The sequence below is a fragment of the Doryrhamphus excisus genome, chromosome 5, assembly GCF_030265055.1.
Source record: "Doryrhamphus excisus isolate RoL2022-K1 chromosome 5, RoL_Dexc_1.0, whole genome shotgun sequence".
Taxonomy (NCBI): Eukaryota; Metazoa; Chordata; class Actinopteri; order Syngnathiformes; family Syngnathidae; genus Doryrhamphus; species Doryrhamphus excisus.
The window spans coordinates 11,544,447-11,565,107 of NC_080470.1; the positions used below are offsets into that span (position 1 = coordinate 11,544,447).

Below are 20,661 nucleotides of genomic sequence, written 5' to 3' on the forward strand. Positions count from 1 at the left end.
CAGAACTATCCAACTTTCATCACTCTTGGAGCTATTTTGAAAAAAAAGAAAGAGCTATTTGTGTTTTATTCATGGGACTGACAACATTTAAATTGTACTTTATATACAAAGCCCGTCTCCACTCAATCGGTGTGATCCTTGTCATTAAATAGAAGCATAATGCCTGAATTGGACATCCATCCATTTTCTATAACGTTTATCCTCACGAGGGTTGCGGGCATGCTGGAGCCTATCCCAGCTGTCTTTGGGGCGAGAGGTGGGGAACACCCTGGACAGGTCACTAGCCAATCTCAGGGCACATATAGACAAACAACCATTCATACTCACATTCATACCTATGGACAATTTGAAATCGCCAATTAACCTAACGTACATGTTTTTGGAATGTGGGAGGAAATCGGAGTACCCGGAGAAAACGCACAGGGAGAACATGCAAACTCCACAGAATCGAACCTGGGTCTCCTAGCTGTGTGGCCTGCTCGCTAATCACTTTCCACTGTGCGGCCATCTGTAAAGTCACAAAGGATATAAATCTAGTATTTTCAGACGATACAAAAAGTTTGATAAAAAACATACTAAAAACAGTTGCCTGAAGACAGCTGGGATAGGCTCCAGCATGTCGCGGCGCTCTTGAGGATAAGTGGTATAGAAAATGGATGGATAGATGAACTGGAATATACAACATAAAGTGTCAAGAAAAAACCTCAACACTGACAAAAGCAACATTTGTTCTGGACCAAAAATCACTCCATGTGTTCTATTGTTCACTGATATTATGATAATATGGAGTAATAATTATAAAAGCACACTGCAATTACAAAAAAGATCACTTAGGATAATCCATAATGTCACTTATAGTAAACAGACAAACCCTTTATTCAAAAAATCATAATGATTATAATTAAATTGGTCAATTTTTAAACAGATAAAATTATGAATAAAGCAAATAACCTTTTAGCCAAAAAAGTAAAAACAATGCTTCTCAACAAAAGTGGAGAAATATGACCTTAGGGAAAAATTTTACTTAAAACTGACAAAGCTAAAAAAACGTCAGCATTTCAGTAAGTGTTCAGTTCAGTAAAAACACAATAAACAATGCTAAGTCTGCCCCTCGTACACCGACCATTGATGCTCCATTCTGGTGAGTACGATGTCAGTACTCACACATTATCAACAAATAAGCTGTTTCTTCCTACTCCCTTTTGGACATGTGGAACTGTGAACTGTGCTGTGTGATGTACTCAGGTATATCTTGTATATGTACATGTTCAAAACCTATTAAAATAATAATATAAAGTATTAGAACCAGTATTAAATACCATACGTATATCACTTTATCAAAACTGGAGATATAATTCTAATGTTTTGTATTAACAAATTAATATTTTATTCCATGCCTCAGATTGAATTACACCGTTGTAAGTGTATAATTTAGGTCGGCAGGCAAAAAATACAAAGTTAAAAATAAAAACAGACGCAGGCAGTTAAGTTATTGTAAAATTATATTAACAAGCAATCTTTCCTCAATTTTGAAATAAAAAAATATAAGCAAATAAAGGCAACATAGGACTGACATGTATAATGTTCACAGGAGGAGGAACAATTAAAAAAAAAATCCTCATCACATTTACAAGACTGCTTCTAAGTTTAATAACGATGCCAACAAGAATCAGTTTAGAGCACTTCAACTATCTCTGGATAACTGGGGCCATTTATATGTAGTCAAAGATCGTATCAAAATATTACCAAGAAATAAAAATGTGCAGGGAGAGGTTGAAAAGGCATCATAAATGAGGCAAAAATGACACACAGAAGGCTACGACAATTAGGATGATTTAAAGCAGGTGTCCACACAGCAGCACTAGGTAGTATGTTTGTACACAGGAGTCTCAGCATTCATGCATTGGCGTGAATGGGATCACTTTGACATGCATACTGTGAAAGGTCATCACGGTAACAAAAAAAATACTTAAATAGAACAAAATATTACAATGTTGGGCAGTGTGTGACATAATTCTGAGCTTCTCATTTCATTTGTAGACTGACCGGAATCAACACGAAGCAGGGAACAAGCATGGCTGATGTCTATCAGTAAGGCAGGCAGCAACTGTTGTGGCAAGAAGCAATAATAAAAAAATAAAATAAAAAAAACAACTTTGAAAGCTCACAATGTACTGTATGTATGTACACTCTCCAGTGTTTCAAAGCGGGAGACACTTCCTGCACCGAGCAGTAACTCATAATAAAAAGTACAAGAGGTAAACAAGTGTTTGCTCTAAAAGGTGATAGAGGAGAGGACTAATAGGGAGATGATTCAGTAGCTGGTTTGCAACAAATATGGATAAAATGTCCTTCACTTTCTTTGAGCAAGGATACTTTTTAAAAATGTATTTATTTTTAATGGTGTGGATCCCTGATTTGCTGATGTGTTTGGCTGATAGGGAGTTCAAATCCTTGGAATGATGGCAAATTAGGCTGGGTAGGGCAGTTGGGACATGGAGGAGCAAAAGGGAGGAGGTCACACACTCATTGTCATGGTTGGAGAGTACTGCAAAGGAAGAAGAAACGTTAGAAATGCACTTCAATGAATATTACAACCTACAGTACTGTGCAAATCCATTAGATGTGTTTTAGCAAAGCACGAGTACACCTCTCACATTTCGGCAAGAATTTATATTGTATCCTCTCAGGGGGCAATACAATTGAAATTAAACTTGGATATACATACATACATACATATAGCTTGTATAACAGTGGAGTCCCCTGCTATATCGCAGTTGGAATATCGCTCCCTCGCGCTATCGTGACTTTTCAAAAAATGTATTCAATCATTCGTTACCAAGGAGGTTTTTACTGTATACGTTTATTCAACCCAAACACTAAAGATGCATTTATACATCTTGTATGTTTTATTGCTCAAAAAACAGTGATGACGCAACTGCACAATAGAAGAGATCATGTTTGATGCGGTTTTAAGCTGTAAAAACGGCCACAAGGTGGCAGAAGTGCATTTTATAAGAGTTTAGCTTGCATCTTTCTCATGTGATAAAGCCCTCCACAGCAAGGCGGCGGCCGTCTCTTGGTCACTTCAAAGATGCCGTAGCCTGCGCACAAGCAATGCCCGATGTGATGTAAACAAAGCTAGCTGTACTGTCGGAGTGTACATCAGACTGGCTTGTCCTGTGTATCAGTTAAGGGACAAAAGTCAGAGTGTGCATGGATTAAAAGGCTGATGGCCATCTTTTATTTTAATGCCATGCGATAAACTCACATTATGTTTGAGATACAACAACAACAAAGAACATTCCCAATGCTAATGGTGAGTTGTGTCTTATGTCTACTATATTCGGAGCGGACACCCCGGGTTCGAATCTCCTATCTCATCGGTTTTCGTCAGGAAGGGCATCCGGAATATAAAGGGCTCAAGCCAAATCACTATGCGGATCAAAAAAGCTGTGGCGACGCCGTAATCAGGAAAAAAGCTGAAAGAAACATACACAATATTCTGTAAAACAGTATGAGTATAAAGATGACTATGGGGGTGTTATTTCATGTTTACAGGGCTCTAATAATGTTTCCTATGCTCTAATTACAAAAATCTGTAATAATTAAATCCTACTTCCCGAAATTTACTTTTTAAGCGGTCAGGTCTGGAACTAATTAACCACAATAAATGAGGGATTACTGTATAGCTTTACTATGGACTGTCAACTGTAACACACAGCCATCATTCTTTGTTTGTTTGTTTCTTTAGCTGATAATGCAAGTGAGTCCAGCTGAGAGCAAACATGTCCAATTTAGAGCTGCAAGTAACAATTATTTTAATAACATTTATTTTTTCGATTAATCTGTTTTTTTAAACCCATTTTTTATGTCGGCCTCTTTATTGACAAATATAAGATTTGAACTGACAGAGCAAAAAAGTGCACAAACACCAGGTTGCCGCTTATGTTAAAATGTTAAATAATACAAAATCTAAATGTTTGTCATATAGCTTCAGTAAAACAATAAATCACACAATAAATACACAAAATCATGAACATTTTCTTATTCGGTTAATCTTAAGCTTGTTGTTTCAATTAATGAAGTAATCGGTTAGGCCATAGATGAACCAAATTAATATGATGCGAACATCTACAGTTAGTGGTTGGGTCCGCAGCATATCAGAAAAGAGGCAAAAAGGCCCATCACTATTTTCCAAAATCAAAGATACACTATGTATGAATATCTTGTTTTGACTAAAACACAAAGATACTAGGTCTTTTTCATGGGTGACAAAGGAAATGTTTTAAATATTGACATTTAAGAGGCTGAAATTTTTAATCGATTACCAAAATAGTTATGGAATATTTGGGTAATCAACTGTACACAGCTCGCCTCACTACAATGCTTTTCAATTGACAAAAAGGTACTACTGGGTTCTTTCTAATACCAAGAGTCGCTCATTGGTCAAAGCAGTCATTGAGCATACACGCCTAGAGATAACAACATTAAACAAACATGCTAATATTAGCTTACCCTGTTGCTGCAGTATTATATGCCATAGTCTCCACTGCTGCTGCAGCCCTCAAGTCTCGTCTTGAATAAAATTGTTCTTCTTACAAACGTTGGTGTAGTAAAACAAGAGACCCTTGTTGTTGTCTGTTAGCGTATTGATGGTGTGCTCAACGCATCTTCTTTTTTGCAGTTTCACCCAGTATAGTTTTGAAGTGATAAAAATAACAACACAAGGAAAAAAAACACCTCATCAAATAATGCTGAACCAAGTTGTTACTGGTTCAGTAATGCTGAAAAATCAATTCCTGTAACGGCACCTTTATCCAGATCCTCACCAATATGAAACAGGTTCTTCCTTGACCCATGAGCCACCTCCCTGCAAAGTTTGGTGAAAAACCAGTTTTGTTTGTTTGTTGTTTTCTACTAACTGTATCCAACCTACTATTCACAGTTTTACTATTACTATAACATACTATACTTGTGTCAAAAAGAGTGATGTGGAACAAGTTAAATAAAACAACATAGCTAGTGGATTTTTGCACAGAACTGCACAAAACATTGCTCCTACCCCTCCACCACAACCCAAAAACTATCAGACTCTCAAGGATGCCCTCATGCTATGTTTACTTAAACTCATTAAATGACGACAAGAGGGGAGGACCTACGTTCTCGCTCTGAAAGGAGTGGAGGAAGTTCCCACTCAGCTCTCCATCATCCCTTGGGGTCCCGGGAGGATTGCTAATGCCACTTAAATTGTTTGGAGAATTCTGAAAGACAAAAAAAGTTTTAAGTAGACACATAGAGAGACTGTATATGGTAACATGCTTGCCCCAAGTTTACCTTATTCATTCCATCCATGTCACCAGAACCTAAAACAATCAAGAAGATTATGATGGAGGAATTTCCAAAATGTAAACAAATGTGTACAAAAGTATATCACAACAGGCGGCTTTTTACCTAGTGACCCGTTCATGTGATGTGGTTCCATCCCTGCCATGGCTCCCAGGGGTCCATCAGAGCCAGGGCCCATGGGGAACTGAAGCGGAGACAAAAATGTGCAAACTTATATTTTCGTCATACGGGTATAACAAAAAATTTATTTTGTTAATTTAGTTTTTTGCACTAAAATATATATTTCCCATGTATTTGTATAAAAGAGGCTCAGTGTTTTAGACTCTCAGTCTAAAAGTTCAATTCAATAGTCCTTTTAATAGTGGTCAATGTCTTTTTACACTTCTATGGCAGTTAAGATTATTTAAAACACAGTTTGTAGAACATTTTGTAGTGGACAAGTTGTTTTTATACTCGTGAGATAAATGTTAAAAAAACAAGGTTTAAAAAAATGACATGAATTGCCGTCTAATTATGGCTTGTTGTTAACTTTACGAGTGAACATTTTGTTTTCACGTCCAAATATTACGATTATTGGGATTTATAGGATATTTTCATAGAAAGACAAACTATGTAATAAAGTGGACACCTGCAAGTTATAGACAAGCATGAATATGGATGTTCATTTTTTTGTCTTTAGATTTGGGAAATGTGGCTTATAAACATGTGCAACAGTACAGAATTTAGGGTGGTAAGATTTGTTTTGTTTTTTTTTTTTTTTAATCCTGGAATGGATCAGCCTTAACTGTTCCACTGTATAAAATTATTGTAGAAAAGTAGAAACCTACATTATTTCGGTTGCCAGGTCCAGTGTTGATCATGGTGTACAAATTGTCACCAGAGTTGTTGGAGTCTGTATGTTAAAAAAAAAAATTAAATACATCTGACTGGTACTGGATAGTGCATGGATAATGATTTGCATAATCTGGAACATGAAGTGGTCACCTGCGGGACTGGGCATGATGGGAGTCCCTGGGGGTCCTCCTCCTGATGCTCCCTTCAAAGAACATTTACACATTACTTCAAATGTTATTTGTGTACAGGGTGTTTATACAAAAGAGTTAAGATGTCTAGTCGCTCACCCCATACGCGCCAGGAGATGGCGATGAGTAAGGCATCTGTAACCAAAAACAAAGCATCACTGACCAGTGATGAGAAGGCAAACCACTCTGTATACCTCAAAATGTCATCATTGCATCATCTTAATAGCATTAAGGCTGTCTGTGAAAAATGTGACACATAACACCACAATTGCATCTTGAGACGGCAACCGCAAAGCACATTAAGATTTCTACAGCTCTGAGAGGAGATCTAACTGCAATCTGAACCAGCACATCCTTGTCTACTGTGTGTTTTTGTGTGTGTGCGTATACTTACAGAGTTAGCATTATTCGGATTGGGCCATGGCCGACCAGTCCCAGGACCCCTTGATGATAAAAAAAGTGTAAATCTCAGTATGAACATGCAACTGTGGTCACCACTGCGACAACTGTGACTAAATTGAAGGCTCACATGTTCACTCCTGGCATGCCGGGACCCATGGTGTTGTGTGGGGGTCTCATTCCACCACCAAAGTTCTGAGAAAAATGGTAAAAAAAAAATCACAAGAGAATCCATCTATGTTCCATCGATGTCCATTTTAAACTCCTATCTACAGTTGTCTCCTCGCTTATCGCCGTTAAATGGTTCCAGACTGGATCGTCTTAAGTATATTTCTGCAAAGTAGGTTGCAACATTCATAAATTGAATATACAGGAAAAAACCTTTTTGAGTTGTTAAATATATTTTTTTAGTCAATATTAGTGCCCCGTAATAACACAGCTGTAGTGACCATTACACCTATTATGACCTATTATTATTTGTTTACAAACCAATGCACAACTGTAATGCGCAGGGACATAAGAGATGACCGCCTCTAACATATCAAGCTCCCGAGAAAACAAGTTAGCCTCTCCAATTTACTGATTCTAAACTTAAAAGTGTTTCAAGCAGAGTGGGGAAGAAGGACAAAATAAAAAGCCGAAACCTTACCACTTCCACAAAGAATGGGAAGAGAACTATATCGCGTTGAAAATGTCATGGCTGACGACATGCAGCGTGAAGATAATCTAATGTCATGGAACATTAAGCCTAGTGGCCAGAATACTACATATGCCTTGCTTTTCAATATTATTTGAGTAACAATAGTCTATAGTCAACCACGAAAAAAGACGTCACTGATTTATTTAAAAGAATTCATTATTATTTAAGTCATTCTTTAAAAACGCCACAGAGTGATGGAGTGATGTTCGAACTGCACTATAGCGAGGGACGACTAATAGTTTTAGGAAAACATACCTGAGGGCCTGGACCCATTGGCCCCATGCCTCGAGGGCCACTCATTCTCTGCATGGGCCCCAAGTTAGGGTGACCTGAAGAGAAGGAAACAGTTGATGTGAAGATTCAAGCCAGCTGACCATGTTTCCTCGATTAGATAGAAGTTTTTTGCTAAACAAAAGAGCAACATCTACCAAAGCACAGCTTGTCCTTTGGATGAGTTAAAGTGTGGCGTTTTACTGGTTGCCACTCCGTTCCATGCAGAGTATAATAAGACAATATTATGTTATATGGAAACACTTGGTTCTCAAGTTGCCTTTGTGTTCACACTGTAATTTTGGCATGCTAGTTTGTGTTCCAGGTAGCTAAGCCTTGACTAAATACCTGACTCCTAACAGACACCAGATAAACCCAACCATTACACAAGGACATACTACCTGTGTGATAATGCACATTTATGCAGGAAATGGTAGCAATGTATACCTTGTGGTCGTGTGGGGTCCATATTAGGCAACATGGGATGAGGGCCTGGTCCTCCGCCTGGGGGCTGCAGCAGAGAACATATCACATCAAATATAAAGCTGAGCCCAAAATTACTCATACAATTACTCAGCCAAATTTTGAGGTTAGAGCATATTTTAACTGGAAATGACAAGAAAGTGCAAAAAGAATGTAAAAGATTAATTCTATTAAATTTTGACAAAAAGTTAAATGCCCAGAATTCTTCATACCCTTTGTCAACACAGGTATATCAAATGATCTATAGGCATAAATGATCTAAACCAGATTATTTTTAAGTGGGAAAAACACTTTAGAACTTTAGAAGAGGTGCAACAGCTTGTGAAAAAAAACAAAAACACAGAATGTTGTGGAAGTGGGGGCAGTGGGATGTAAAAGGGGATGCGCTAAATGCCTGTCCTTTTTTACTCTAAGATAGTCACACTCACACATTTTGAAAACCTGCATTCTGGAAAAACTGCTCTCGATTAAAATAGTATAAGAGATTGTATTTTCTTTGTTATTTATTGTAATATGGGATGGGAATCGTTTTAAAATTTAAATATTGTCACTAGACACCCAACTCACAAGACAAGACGATGGTCGAGATCCACAAGAACAGACAAGATGAGATTTTAACATTCATTTTAAGAAAAGCACAATGAAAAACTTTGGACAAATGTGTGTCACAAAACAATGCAGGTGCGTTTTGAAATGTTTATTGTCCCACAAATAGATTCTAGACAAGATTATTGTGAACCCTTTTTGAGACCAAATAAACAACAAAACAATATGCATTTAAAAGAGTAATACATTTGCATCACAAAAATACCGCTTCTAAAAAAATCTGACCTCACAATTGCTCACTGTTACTCTCTCTCCCATTGTATCACTGCAGTCCATTGTTGTGTACGTGTTCCACAGAGTTTACATCCGCTGTGGAACACATACACAACAATAGACAGGCGTCAGCCTGTAGTGATACACCAGGAGAGAAAGTAACGCAGAGCAATCGTGAGGTCTGATTTTTTTAGGAGACCTTTTGTATGTATTAAATGTATTACTCACATATTGTTTTGAGAAGCCAAACTTGACATTGACATGCTTGACATGCTCCCAGCAACTAACCAGAACGACATTTCTCATCACCAAAATCCGACCAGAACTGGGCTCATGGGACCAAGTGCGGGTTAAGTCACCGTTGATGTACTACACCGCTGATGGAGATGTCACACAACTTGATTAAAAAATCTGAACTATCCCTTTAATGTCCGTTCTGTAAATATGTCATCTTTCACTCTGTAAATTGGGGAATTGCTGTTTATGTGACATGTATTTTATCACAGGCGTACTCTCAAACATATTCCGTGAAAAGTAATCTTTTCAATAGGAGTGCCAGCATTAATGGTTCCAGCTTGTAGTTGAATAATGCCAGCTCACTGTTTGTCTTATCTACTTGTCTTTGTCTATTTACATCAGGGCTGTCCAGCTGTGTGTGTGTGTATGTGTGCATGCATGAGTGTGTGTGTGTGTATGTGTGTGCGTTGTACCTGATTTGTCATCCTTATGGGAGGACCTCTCGGGCCCCCGGCAAAGCGAGGCGACATGAAGGACTACGACACAAATAACAAAAGCTGTGTAAGATTTCAATTTTTAAAAAGTTAATTTACTTTCTCTGAGGAAGCATAAAGCATAAGGCTGGGACAAAAAGCAAAGCATGAAGCAGCAAGCAGTGTTCCCAAATGGCTGCAGGCCGCAAAAACAGAGAAAAAGAGGGCCAACCTGGGAAAGGGAGTGTTACCTGACTGTGTGGTCCCATCATATTGTTAGGGGGAGGAGGCTGAGGGTGAGGAGAGCCCTGGGGACCAGGAGGACCCTGTGGCATTGCACAAAATGACAGCAGGAGAGAAAGAAGGGCAAAGACAGAGAGAGATAAGCAGGGTTACTGCAGGACAGAGGACAGTTAGAAAGCAAGAGGTGCAAAACAAAACACAACAAGCTCTGTATCATGTACCAAACAGCGGTAAAGGAAGCCGAGCAAGAGAGGAGCAAGTGCATGAGGACTTGAATGAGAGAGGAGAAATGGAGAGGATATGGGCTCTCTCCCGCCTGTCAATCAAGACATTAAGAATCCTGCTGCATGCAGCATGTTATCAGCACTAATTTCCCCCCGAAATAACAGCATCAATTAGGCTCTGTGCAATTAGTTTTATAACAACACTTAGCGCACACACTGTGGAGCTAATGCTGCTGATCTGAAAGAGAGCTAGGGGTTTAATTGAGAATCCTCCATTGGATTCTGCAATGTGTACATATGCGTGCATAAGTGTGTGTGTGTGTGTGTGTGTGTGCGCACATCAATGTCAAAATGTTGTTGTTTTTTTTTTCAGAATTAACAAAACAAAACACATAATGAGCCACCGCTGCTTGATCATTAAGTTAACACTTTGGTTCGGATCTTGGAACCAGCTCTTAGTTCCACACAGTTGCCTGACAAGAATTGAGCATCATGAGTTGTATTGATTAACAGTAGGCGTGGCACCCTGCGATTTCTCCATTAGTGGAAATGGCCAGACCACGCCCTGCCTGTTTACAGCAACTACGATGCTTGATACAGGTTCACTAATCTAAGCAAAGGGGAGGAGCAATAATTGGTACACTTGCATATCGAACAGGCCCTTCATAAAAAGTGTTCTCGTTTAGCTAAATATGGTAACTGTATCATAGAACATGTGTAACTAAATGTCCAAAAAACCATCACCGAAACCACAGTTATAGGAATAACTGAATGAATTCTAAACCTGCAATTACAAAAGCTGTATATTGAATGTTGGGATATTCTCACAGTATCACAGCATGTAATTAGTGTGGTGATGAACTGACCTGGAAAAATCCAGGCGGCATCGGTCCTCCCGGCATACCGTCACCAGGGGGCATCCCACCCATTACGGGGCTGGGGGCTGCTGCTGCACTCTGAGTAGCAGATAAGAGTCATGAGTCATTTTTTGCTTACAAAGTTTGAACATGTAGACACACATCTATAAATGAAAAAGTAGCATGTCTAGTTCATTTTAGGAACTCGATCTAAGCTCCCAGTGAGGAAATACACTGCATAAAAGTGCATAATTTTATTTGAGAGAATGAGTGCAATCTTATGACATTGCACTGTAACTGATCTCATATGAATTGTACAAAGCTGAAGCCACTGCTTATAGTGGCCACCAGGGTTTTTGGTCTGCACAACATAATCCGTGTTTACACTTACACGCATTTTGCCTCTGCATCCTGCAATTCAACATGGAAATGCGTATCATTTAGAGGACATGCCTGAAAAGTGTGAAGACTAATTTGCACACTATTTGCATTCTTTTTACACATAACGTTACGCACTTGGCACACAATTTGTAACCGAAAATAGTATGTATTAGCACAAAATGCCACACTCCAGCACAACATGATTACACTTTATTGACAACAAGACAAGTACTGTTTATATCTAGTGTTCGACATAGTACGCACAACATTGTTCCCGCATGATATGCCTTGTCACCACAACTTCCCGCGTGTGTGAAGCAGCCGTGGCATGATTAGGTCCCGCTTTGTTCTGTGTGAAGCCACGCTACAGCAGGCACCCCCCAGCTTCGATAATTCCTCTATTTGCAAAGGACCTGAAAGATGTTGAACACCGGAGAAAAAGCTCTCACGGCAGAAAAGAAAAGGTATGTCTATATTATCTTGCAGCTACAGAAAGAGCAGGAAGAAGGCATAACCCTAATTTAAAAATATATATATATATAAAGCACAGACAGTGTGGGTGAGGGAATTGCTGACAAGAAGACATCAATTGTAGCATTATGATCAGTTATTAACAGAAATTCAGGAGGATCCAGGAAGCTACAAAAATTACTTGAGAATTGCCCCCGACTTGCACTAAGAGGTGGTGGAAACCCATTCATTCATGTGAATCAGACATGCTTTGATACGCACTACGCATCATCTGCACTATTTGGGTTGCAGTTTATTTATGTTGCGTTCACAAGTCGCTCACAGAAATTATGCGTGCCACAAATTTTTAACATTTCCAATTTTTTTTCACACAGCGCCACACAATTTACACATACTTCACACCTGTTTACAACCACTTTACTCATTGGCATGCAAAATGACATACCACTGCAGGGACAAAATGCTTGCAAGTGTAATGCAAGCATGCAAGCTATAGACAATGCTAAGTCAGGATTGCACACAAAGTGGTGTGAAAAAGCGTTTGCCCCCTTTCTGATTTTTTTGGCATGTTTGTCACACTTAAATGTTTCAGATCAAATAAATGCAATTAGTTAAAGACAACACAAATGAAAATACAAAATGTGCTTTTATAATGCAACATTTTATTATTGAGGGAGAAAAATAATCCAAACCTACATGCTGCTATGTGAAGAAGTGATTTCTCGCCCTTGTTAAAACATAACTGTGGTTTATCACACCTGAGTGGAATTTCTCTAGCCACACCCACGCCTGATTACTGCCACATCTGTCAAGAATCATTTAAATAGGACCTGCCTCACAAAGTGAAGTAGACTAAAAGATCATCTAAAGCTAGACCGCATGCCGAGGTCTAAAGAAATTCAGGAACAAATGAGAAAGAACGTTACGGAGGTCTATCAGTCTGGAAAAGTCAGAGCCATTATCCTTACATGGCATAAACATGGCACAGTGGTGAACCATCCCAGCCCATGATCAGTGACAACTCATCCAAGAGGTCACAAAAGACCCCACAAACAACATTCAAAGAACTGTAGACCTCAGAGAACATCATACCAACAGTAAAATATGGTGGTGGTAGGGCGTGTCTTAGCAGCTTCAGGACCGGGAAGACTTGCTAAATGTTGTGAAATTGTTTCAGTAATAAATAAATGTACACAAAAATACATCCAATTGTATGCTATACACCCCCTACATATGCCCTGGACTCAACCTCTCGCCTTATTCTTCCACATGATGGAGGTATTATTGATAGTGTCCAGGATCCAGTGAATCAGATAAGCATCAACAGTAACCCACTGAGGCAGTGTGTCCAAAGTGCTACTACACAGCAAGAGGCATACCGGACCGATTTCCTGCACAAAAACCGCAGCTCTAATTCACTAATGTGCCATTTGCTTTGGTCACACACTCCTTAATTGCCTGGGTTTTTCTTGCTTGTAGCAAAGGCAACATGAGATGTGCTAATGCCTTCTGAGCTGCGGTGTTGTTGGAACAGGAGAAGGCTGCAATCGGGGTCCATTTTGGCCGTGTAGATGGTACACAAACAAGGAGCGATTACGACAGTGATGGAAGGATGGATGTACGAGCAGCCCCACTCAAATATGCAAACACTGTCTGGAGCCCTTCAGGACTAAAGACATTACTGGTCAATAGCCAACACACTCTCTGTATCGACTGCACCTCCCCCTAATTATATCTGCTCAGGCTGCCACTGCAGGGCCACTGTGAAATACCTCAGTGGAGAGAGAAGTGAGGACAGAAGGCCAACACCACACAGACATTTTTGGGTCTTTTCAAGCCGATGTTACAGGGCAGTGAGGGAAAATGTGGTGGCAAAAATTTGATTTGACCAGATTAAGCGCAGTGGTGCCGTATTTGTGTGTTTTTTCTCTATCAATTACAAAATAAGGACACAAGGGCTTGGGCTAGATGCCGAGATCCTGAGTCTTCTTTTTTACCAAGACATTTTGGAGAGCATGAATTGTCCCCTTACAAAATCTGGTTCACAAAGGCATGCTTGGGTGAGTTCAGGTCATCACTGACCTCTGTTCTTCTCGTCAAGAGTCTTAGCATCACAGTGGCATAATAACCTTTGAATACTGCAGGGAAAGGTACAAAAAAGATTGTGCAACATTTTCGCTCTACAACCTGAAAGCAATAGTTTCAACTGAACCCAAGTCAAATTTACAAAATACATTGTAGTTCTCAGATCAATTAATACCTACCAACGACAGACTAGAATGACTAAATTGACAGCTGCGTTTGTGGGCTTGATCCAAAGAGCCTGACATCTATAAAGAAACCTTGTCTCTGCGTATATACGCTTTGGAACAGGAAAGGGGGCAGATGTCTCAGTCATGCCTCAGGCTATGAACTCTTATCCAAGGCCTTCCTGACAGCTTCTTAGTGGGCCGCTTCAAAATGAACTACCCCCCTTCTCCCCAATAACCGTGATTCAGTCTGTACCCGTACACACTTAAAACCTTCTCTAAACCTTTGAATCACTGGGTGAGGGTTGAAAAAAGGTCAAACACAAAAAAGGTGTAGAAGGAGCAAATGCGTACAGCCATGGCTGAATATAACAGACTATTTGACTGAGAAAGCATGAAATATAATAAAGGGGGTGAAGAAAAAACTAAGGTTGGGGGGATGTTGAGATAGACCACATTTGCCACCTCCAGATGAAGCCAAGTCTTAAGAGTCCCACTTCTTCCATTAGAATCAACAGTCCAAAGAAACAAGGCCTCATGTTTAGCTTGTAAATGTTTAACCATTACTCAACATCGTAAAAAAAAAAAAAGCAAGTCTGGATCCTGACGCTGCCTCCTCTCTGTGCTTCAATCCTGCCCCCTCCACCTCGTCTCAGCTCCTCCTGGTGGATGTTGGGCATATGCCACGGTGCCACTCCCCTTTCTTTTTCCAAACTGGCCCTCAGCTCCCGTGACAGCCATCAATCTGCCACTGGTGCCATGGCGACGGGGCCCCCTTGGGGAGCACTCGGCATCACCATCGTGAATACACTAGGGCTTTACAAGCAATGGCGGCCAACGGAGCGACAAACACACACCTCCCCCACACCTAGACAATGGCAGCGGTCCAAGGACTAGTACTGTCCACACACACACAGTCGCCTGACCCCCCTCCATCAACGAATGCACATCAGAGCGAAGGACAACCACAAGATGTCGGGGGAGAGACAACCGTGCAGAAATCTCCCACAGATGTTGCACTCTTACCTCATTTGCCTAAAGATGATCATGTTACCAATTAATTTAAGTACCTCATTAATTAAGGCCCGAGCACAGCAGCATAAGGACCTCTGGAATTGCTCAATTTCGACTTCGTCTTTAGGGCCGTCTTCATTGTCATTACTCTTTAATAAAATAAATTATCTTTCTGGTGATTCTGAGTAAACATACCAAAAGTATCAAGAAACACACAGGTCGTCAGCCATTATTTCGACCATTTCCAAAATGAGATTGTACGAGACAATCGCGAACAAATTTAAACCACATATACACGAAGATATGTGGCAGAGCTATATTGCAAAGCATTTTAGAGTCTATCATAGCGCATGGGTGGAGCATAACAAATTTGTATTAGCTTAGTCATAACTCCAAGTCTCTTGTTTGTGATAAAGGTCCAGATAAAGGTAGGAGAACAGACACAGTTTTGAAGTTGCAGCGTATACAGCATGTAGGAAAAACCTCCTTGCTCATGGACATGATTCCGCCTTTGACTTGCCACTAATTTGTTGAGCCCATCCCAAATATGTGGGAAAAACTGATAATGTTGGCTTGTTGTTGCTATGTGGACAAGCAAACCTATGCTTTCTGAAAACAATGACATCACCGCCCTATCGCCTTCACATGATACAAACCAAAAACATTCCCGTGTGGCTAAGTATGCCTAAATATCCACATACCTGAGTAGGGTTGAGCGAAATGGATCTTAGCATGTATCACAATATTTTGGGGAGGTTTCACCATATGGCGATATAATTAAATTCAGCAGCAATTCACTCAGCTATAAAAAGTGGCAAACCCTAACCCACCGGGCATTGTAAAATGCTCCTTATATTAACACAGTGAAAATATACTCATCCAGCCTGAATCGCGCGCACACACACAACCACAACTAGCATGCTAGATTCAGTTTTTTGTGGCCAATTCCAAGATTCTATTAATGTGAAAATCATGGAACCCTACATGTTGCGGTACGCGTGAGGCATCAATACAGGACAACGCACAATCATCATAAGTCATTTTCTTTTCATTGGAAGAATTTATAGCGGTATACCAGGATATAGAAATTATCGCCCAACCCTAGACCTGAGACTTATTTAACTTTACTGTCAAAGAATATAATATGGGACAATTTGTGTATGTGTTTATGACATACAATACTTGTGATGAGTAAAGGTATAAAAGTAGTCCCAATTAAATTCTGCCTATTTTCCATTTGATATGAGTGAGTGGGAATAACAAGTAGTGGTTATTTAAAGGTCAGTCCATTGCTGTAGTCTCTCTCTTTAGCTCCTAGGTCACCTGCCAGATAGAAAGGCCTGTTACCTTGACAACGATCTGCCAAGAGAAGGAACATCGTCTCCCATTTAACCCCTTTTTGTCTGATACGACACCTCTCTATCTGCAAGCGGTCCTTTTTGCTAAAGATGCGAAAACCTAATTGACGCTCATTTAATTAATCTTTTGGGTTATACACAAGACGACTTATGTAATCTTATAATTGTGCGGTCTAGTTATTAAACAACACTAATTAATGGAGATTATTCCTCTCCAGGTAATATGTTTCTACATGTACCGACTGGTCTGACTCAGGACACGCTGACATCAGCAACATTTTCCCAGAAACCTACAAAGCTCATTGTTGGGTGTGTCATCCAAACTACCGACAGGGCAAGATGAAAGGATGAAAATTTGAGCATGCACAAAAAGGGCATATTGTCTTGTGTCGTTCTATCTTGAAATTTGACCATAAGGGAATGGTGAGAAGAGTATCCAAGAAAGACATCATCATAGTCACACTTGAAGGTGGAAGACAGCAAACAAACCAGAAATGCATAGTCATAGACATCCCACCAGACATCCATTAATCATTTATGACACTGTATTTATACACCTTATAGGTGTAAATAATAAATGATTATTCAATTGATAGAAAAGAATTACATTAATAATGTGGAATTCAATGTTGATAATTCCATCTTAGAGTATTTGAAAGGAAATGAAGTGTGCTACTTGACTTCAACCAGCAGAGGCACTGTTGATCCAGTATCAACTAATTTACAGTCCAAAGAACAACAACACGTCAGATATGCGATGTTGAGTTACATCCACACCACTCGTAGGAAACTATTATTAAGGGATTTAGGTGGACAGAGCAAATGTGGTGAAAGTTTAATAGTGAGGTCCATAGTAAAAAGTAGGGTTGGGCGATATGGACCCTAGCATATCTGATGATATATTTGGCCTGTATCACTATATGACGATATAAAATTTAAATTCAGCTCGGTCTTATAAAAAGCTACAAAGCTAGAGCCATATAATGAAATACACTTGTATTGTAATGTAAAGCACATTTATTTATTGGTAACAAAGTGGCTAACTTTTCTTATGGGATGCCTGTGCACACATTGCTACTAAATCTTCAACAAACTGTAATACCAGTTAAGGAAGATGTAGTTTTCACAGAAGTGTGTACCCTGTGTGTACAGCTAAGATGAGCTGCGTTCAAAAATAAAGGTGCTTCTCGTATGTTTTCCATTCAGAATCTGCACGTCTTCATCGGACATTGTCAAGCATCCCTTACATTAAAGCCTTAAAACACAACGTGGTAAAAATATACTCATTAAGCCCGAGTCGCGCGTACACACAACCACTAAGCGTGCTAAACTAAGCTGACCCCTGCTAGCTTCCATTCACGCTCTATAGGAGGAGATTCAGACAACTTTCGCATTTATCGCCAGTTGAACCTGTTTAGGTCGGAAGGTCCACAGAGTAAATACTTCCCCACACAAACGTTCCTTCTCCTCACAATGACAGCATTTGATTCATCCTACGTATCCACCACAGCGGGCAGTCATCAACTCCGCTAGTTGACTTCATCATTACCAGTCATTTTCTCATCATTGGAAGAATCTATACTGTTATTCAAAAATCTCGCACAACCCTAGTAAAAAGTATACCTAGAGTCATTTTTGGCACCCCCTTTGGGTTGTAGTCACAATGCTTTGGAAGACATGCTAGCATACATGGAAAACAGATAACCACAAAGTTTCATAACACAAATTGTGAATTACTTATAGACAATTAATCGCCATGTCCCATTGGTGACTCTGCAAAAGCATCTTGTTTGATGGCGGCCATGTTTTTCAACCAATCTTGGTCAAATTGTGCTTGTCAGTCCCTTAAACATGTGTCACCAAACTTTGCAGTGATTTGACTTAACACCCTAAAGTTACAGCAGATACTTTGTAAAGCACAAGGACCTGTGTGAGAAATTTCAAGTCAATCTCACTTACAGGGGCCAAACTTTGGGGTTTAATGACAACGCCACTATGCTGTTAATTTGTCAGAAAAATAGCACAGGCAACGCAGTAGGGGATGCATGTTTTCCTAAATGTCACTCTTTTGTGTGCAATGCCAGCAGCAAAGAGAACAAATACACAACTCACGTAGTCATGGAAGGCTTTTGCTTCACTGGAGTGGTCACATGTCTCTCTTCTCTCTGGTGCAGCACAATATAAATCCCAGAACACACTGTGGACAACAGGGGCAGCATGATACAAACACTAGCAAGTAAACAACATTGGAGATCGCGATCGCAGATCACTCACCACCACCAGGAATGCAGGAATCCAGGGGGTTCTCCAAGAGTTATGTTCTTCTCCCACCGTATCTACAGAGATACACATATTGCTGTTAGCAATACTGAGAATGTCTTATGTTTTAATTATTTTTATATTAAGTGAATGAGGACAATCCACAAATGAAGGTGCTTACCTCTGACAAAAAGGTCTGAGCCGACTTCTGTGCTCCGATGTGAAGCAAATATTCATAGACATAGAGAGCCAACCTGAGTCAAATAAAATTAAGCGTTAATGTGTACATTGAAATAATAAATGTAGTATGGGGAGTAAAGAGATACTCTTAGGCCTGGTGAACAATGGCTACCAAGGAGGCTGTGGGACAAATATTAAAAGGGGACCCCAGCCGAGTATTAACAGAACAGGAGCAACAGTAGTCTCTACAGTAAGCACACGATAATTCCAGTCTCGGTGAAATTGATGTGTCTAAGCATGCAAATTAAAATAAAAGCAAACCTCGCCGTAGCTTTAACGTGGAAAAGAATGTACCATGCAGCTAAGCGATGTTATTGTTTTCAACCACTCAGTGTTATCGACGGATTCACCCACCCCCCTAAAAAATGTCACGTAATTGCTCGTTATTTGGTCACCAAATGACACGCCGAATGTACCGAAAGCGTATTTTTTTAAAGGGAAAGCAATGGCGACAAGACAAGGCGGTTCATTCAATTCCCTTTTAGCAGGAAATCGCCTCTTTGCTAGCCCTGTCCAGCGAACAACAGGCACTTTACGAGGCGAAAAAAGACACATTACTAAACGTTTTCGGGCCTTACTTTTCTCGGGCTTGGCCGTCCGAGGGCACCGGTGTACCTTTGCCTTTCGGGAACATTGTTGTGTGTAGTAGAATAGACGCTTTCTTCCCCCTTTTATGTCGCCCCTCTTATTATTTCTTCATCTGTCGGATCATCGCGGCCGCGACCCTCTCGCACTCCAACCGCACTCTTCTTCTTCAGTCGAGAACTCAACCGAGCCTGGTCCAAGCAACGGAGGGGCGGGGCGAAAACTTGACTGATGCTCTCACTAGCCAATAGGAGGATGATGTTTTACTTAAGGTCTTCCTTCACTGTTGTCGGAATTTGCAGGGTTTGTAGGTTTGTTTACCAATTGACCCGAATCGAAGACAAAGCTGAATATATTCATTCCAGAAGGTCTATTCAGACTTACTTTGTTGACCGGGATCGTGAACCAGTAGTTTGCAATATAATTAGTTTTTTTTATTTTATGAAATCATTATTTTTTTTAGTTGTCAGCTATAGTTATGACAAATATTAAGAAGTGTGATACACTATTGAAATATTTCACTGTGATTTTATAGATTAAAAGAGTTTCACTGTTTAAAATGACCTACAGAAATAAATGTCATTTTTAAAGGTATTCTAATTTATTGTTATTAATTTATTTATTGTTGTTAATTAATTTATAACACTTGTGTGTTTTTACAACAAAAAAAACATAAAAAATACTCTCTTTTAAATAATATATCGCATATATGCACATGGACATTTACTTTTTTAGGCTGAATTTGTTGTACCCACCTCTTGACCAAAGTCAGCTGGGGTAGGCTGGGTATAGAAATTGGATGGGTGGATACATACACTACCGCTCAAAAGTTTGGGATCACTTGCAAATTTCTTTGTTTAAGAAAAACATTTTCATGCATTTCACAAACATTTTTATCCATTTAACAAACATTTTTATCCATTTCACAAACAATTAATCAGTTGACTTTCAAAGAACCATCTAAATTTTTGCATAGAGGTCTACTATCAACAACTGTCAGTCCTCTGCATCAATCTCCTGGTATGGCT

The 20,661-nt window shown here is 39.6% G+C and overlaps 1 protein-coding gene across 9 annotated transcripts; it reads right to left on the reverse strand.

Moving 5' to 3' along the window:
- Window positions 1–1,484: 1,484 nt before the first annotated feature.
- On the reverse strand, window positions 1,485–19,832 carry ssbp3b (single stranded DNA binding protein 3b). 9 transcript variants are annotated; one of them, XR_009129871.1, is made up of 20 exons: window positions 19,627–19,831; window positions 18,990–19,062; window positions 18,824–18,885; window positions 18,662–18,746; window positions 11,086–11,175; window positions 10,004–10,078; window positions 9,753–9,815; window positions 8,188–8,251; window positions 7,726–7,799; window positions 6,901–6,965; window positions 6,766–6,814; window positions 6,471–6,506; window positions 6,334–6,385; window positions 6,177–6,241; window positions 5,455–5,533; window positions 5,338–5,366; window positions 5,163–5,264; window positions 4,833–4,873; window positions 4,519–4,673; window positions 1,485–2,548 (listed from the first exon to the last, which is right to left on the reverse strand). XR_009129871.1 is itself a non-coding variant. In XM_058073467.1 (19 exons), the coding sequence occupies exons 1-19, from the start codon at window positions 19,680–19,682 to the stop codon at window positions 2,533–2,535; spliced, it is 1,176 nt and encodes a 391-aa protein (XP_057929450.1). In that variant the 5' UTR covers window positions 19,683–19,830; the 3' UTR covers window positions 1,485–2,532. The 9 variants fall into 9 exon arrangements, 5 of the variants coding, with proteins under 5 accessions (XP_057929450.1, XP_057929451.1, XP_057929452.1 ...); XR_009129870.1 differs by having other exon boundaries at window positions 4,519–4,676; XR_009129869.1 differs by having other exon boundaries at window positions 4,815–4,873.
- Window positions 19,833–20,661: the final 829 nt, after the last annotated feature.

Coding starts and splice junctions, on each gene's coding strand:
- ssbp3b (XM_058073464.1), bottom strand. CDS start 19,682: ATGTTCCCGAAAGGCAAAGGTACACCGGTGCCCTCGGACGGCCAAGCC. Junction 6,386..6,470: donor CATCTCCTGGCGCGTATGGG/GTGAGCGACTAG, acceptor TGTTCTTTGAAG/GGAGCATCAGGAGGAGGACC. Junction 4,874..5,162: donor ACTCCTTTCAGAGCGAGAAC/GTAGGTCCTCCC, acceptor CAAACTTTGCAG/GGAGGTGGCTCATGGGTCAA.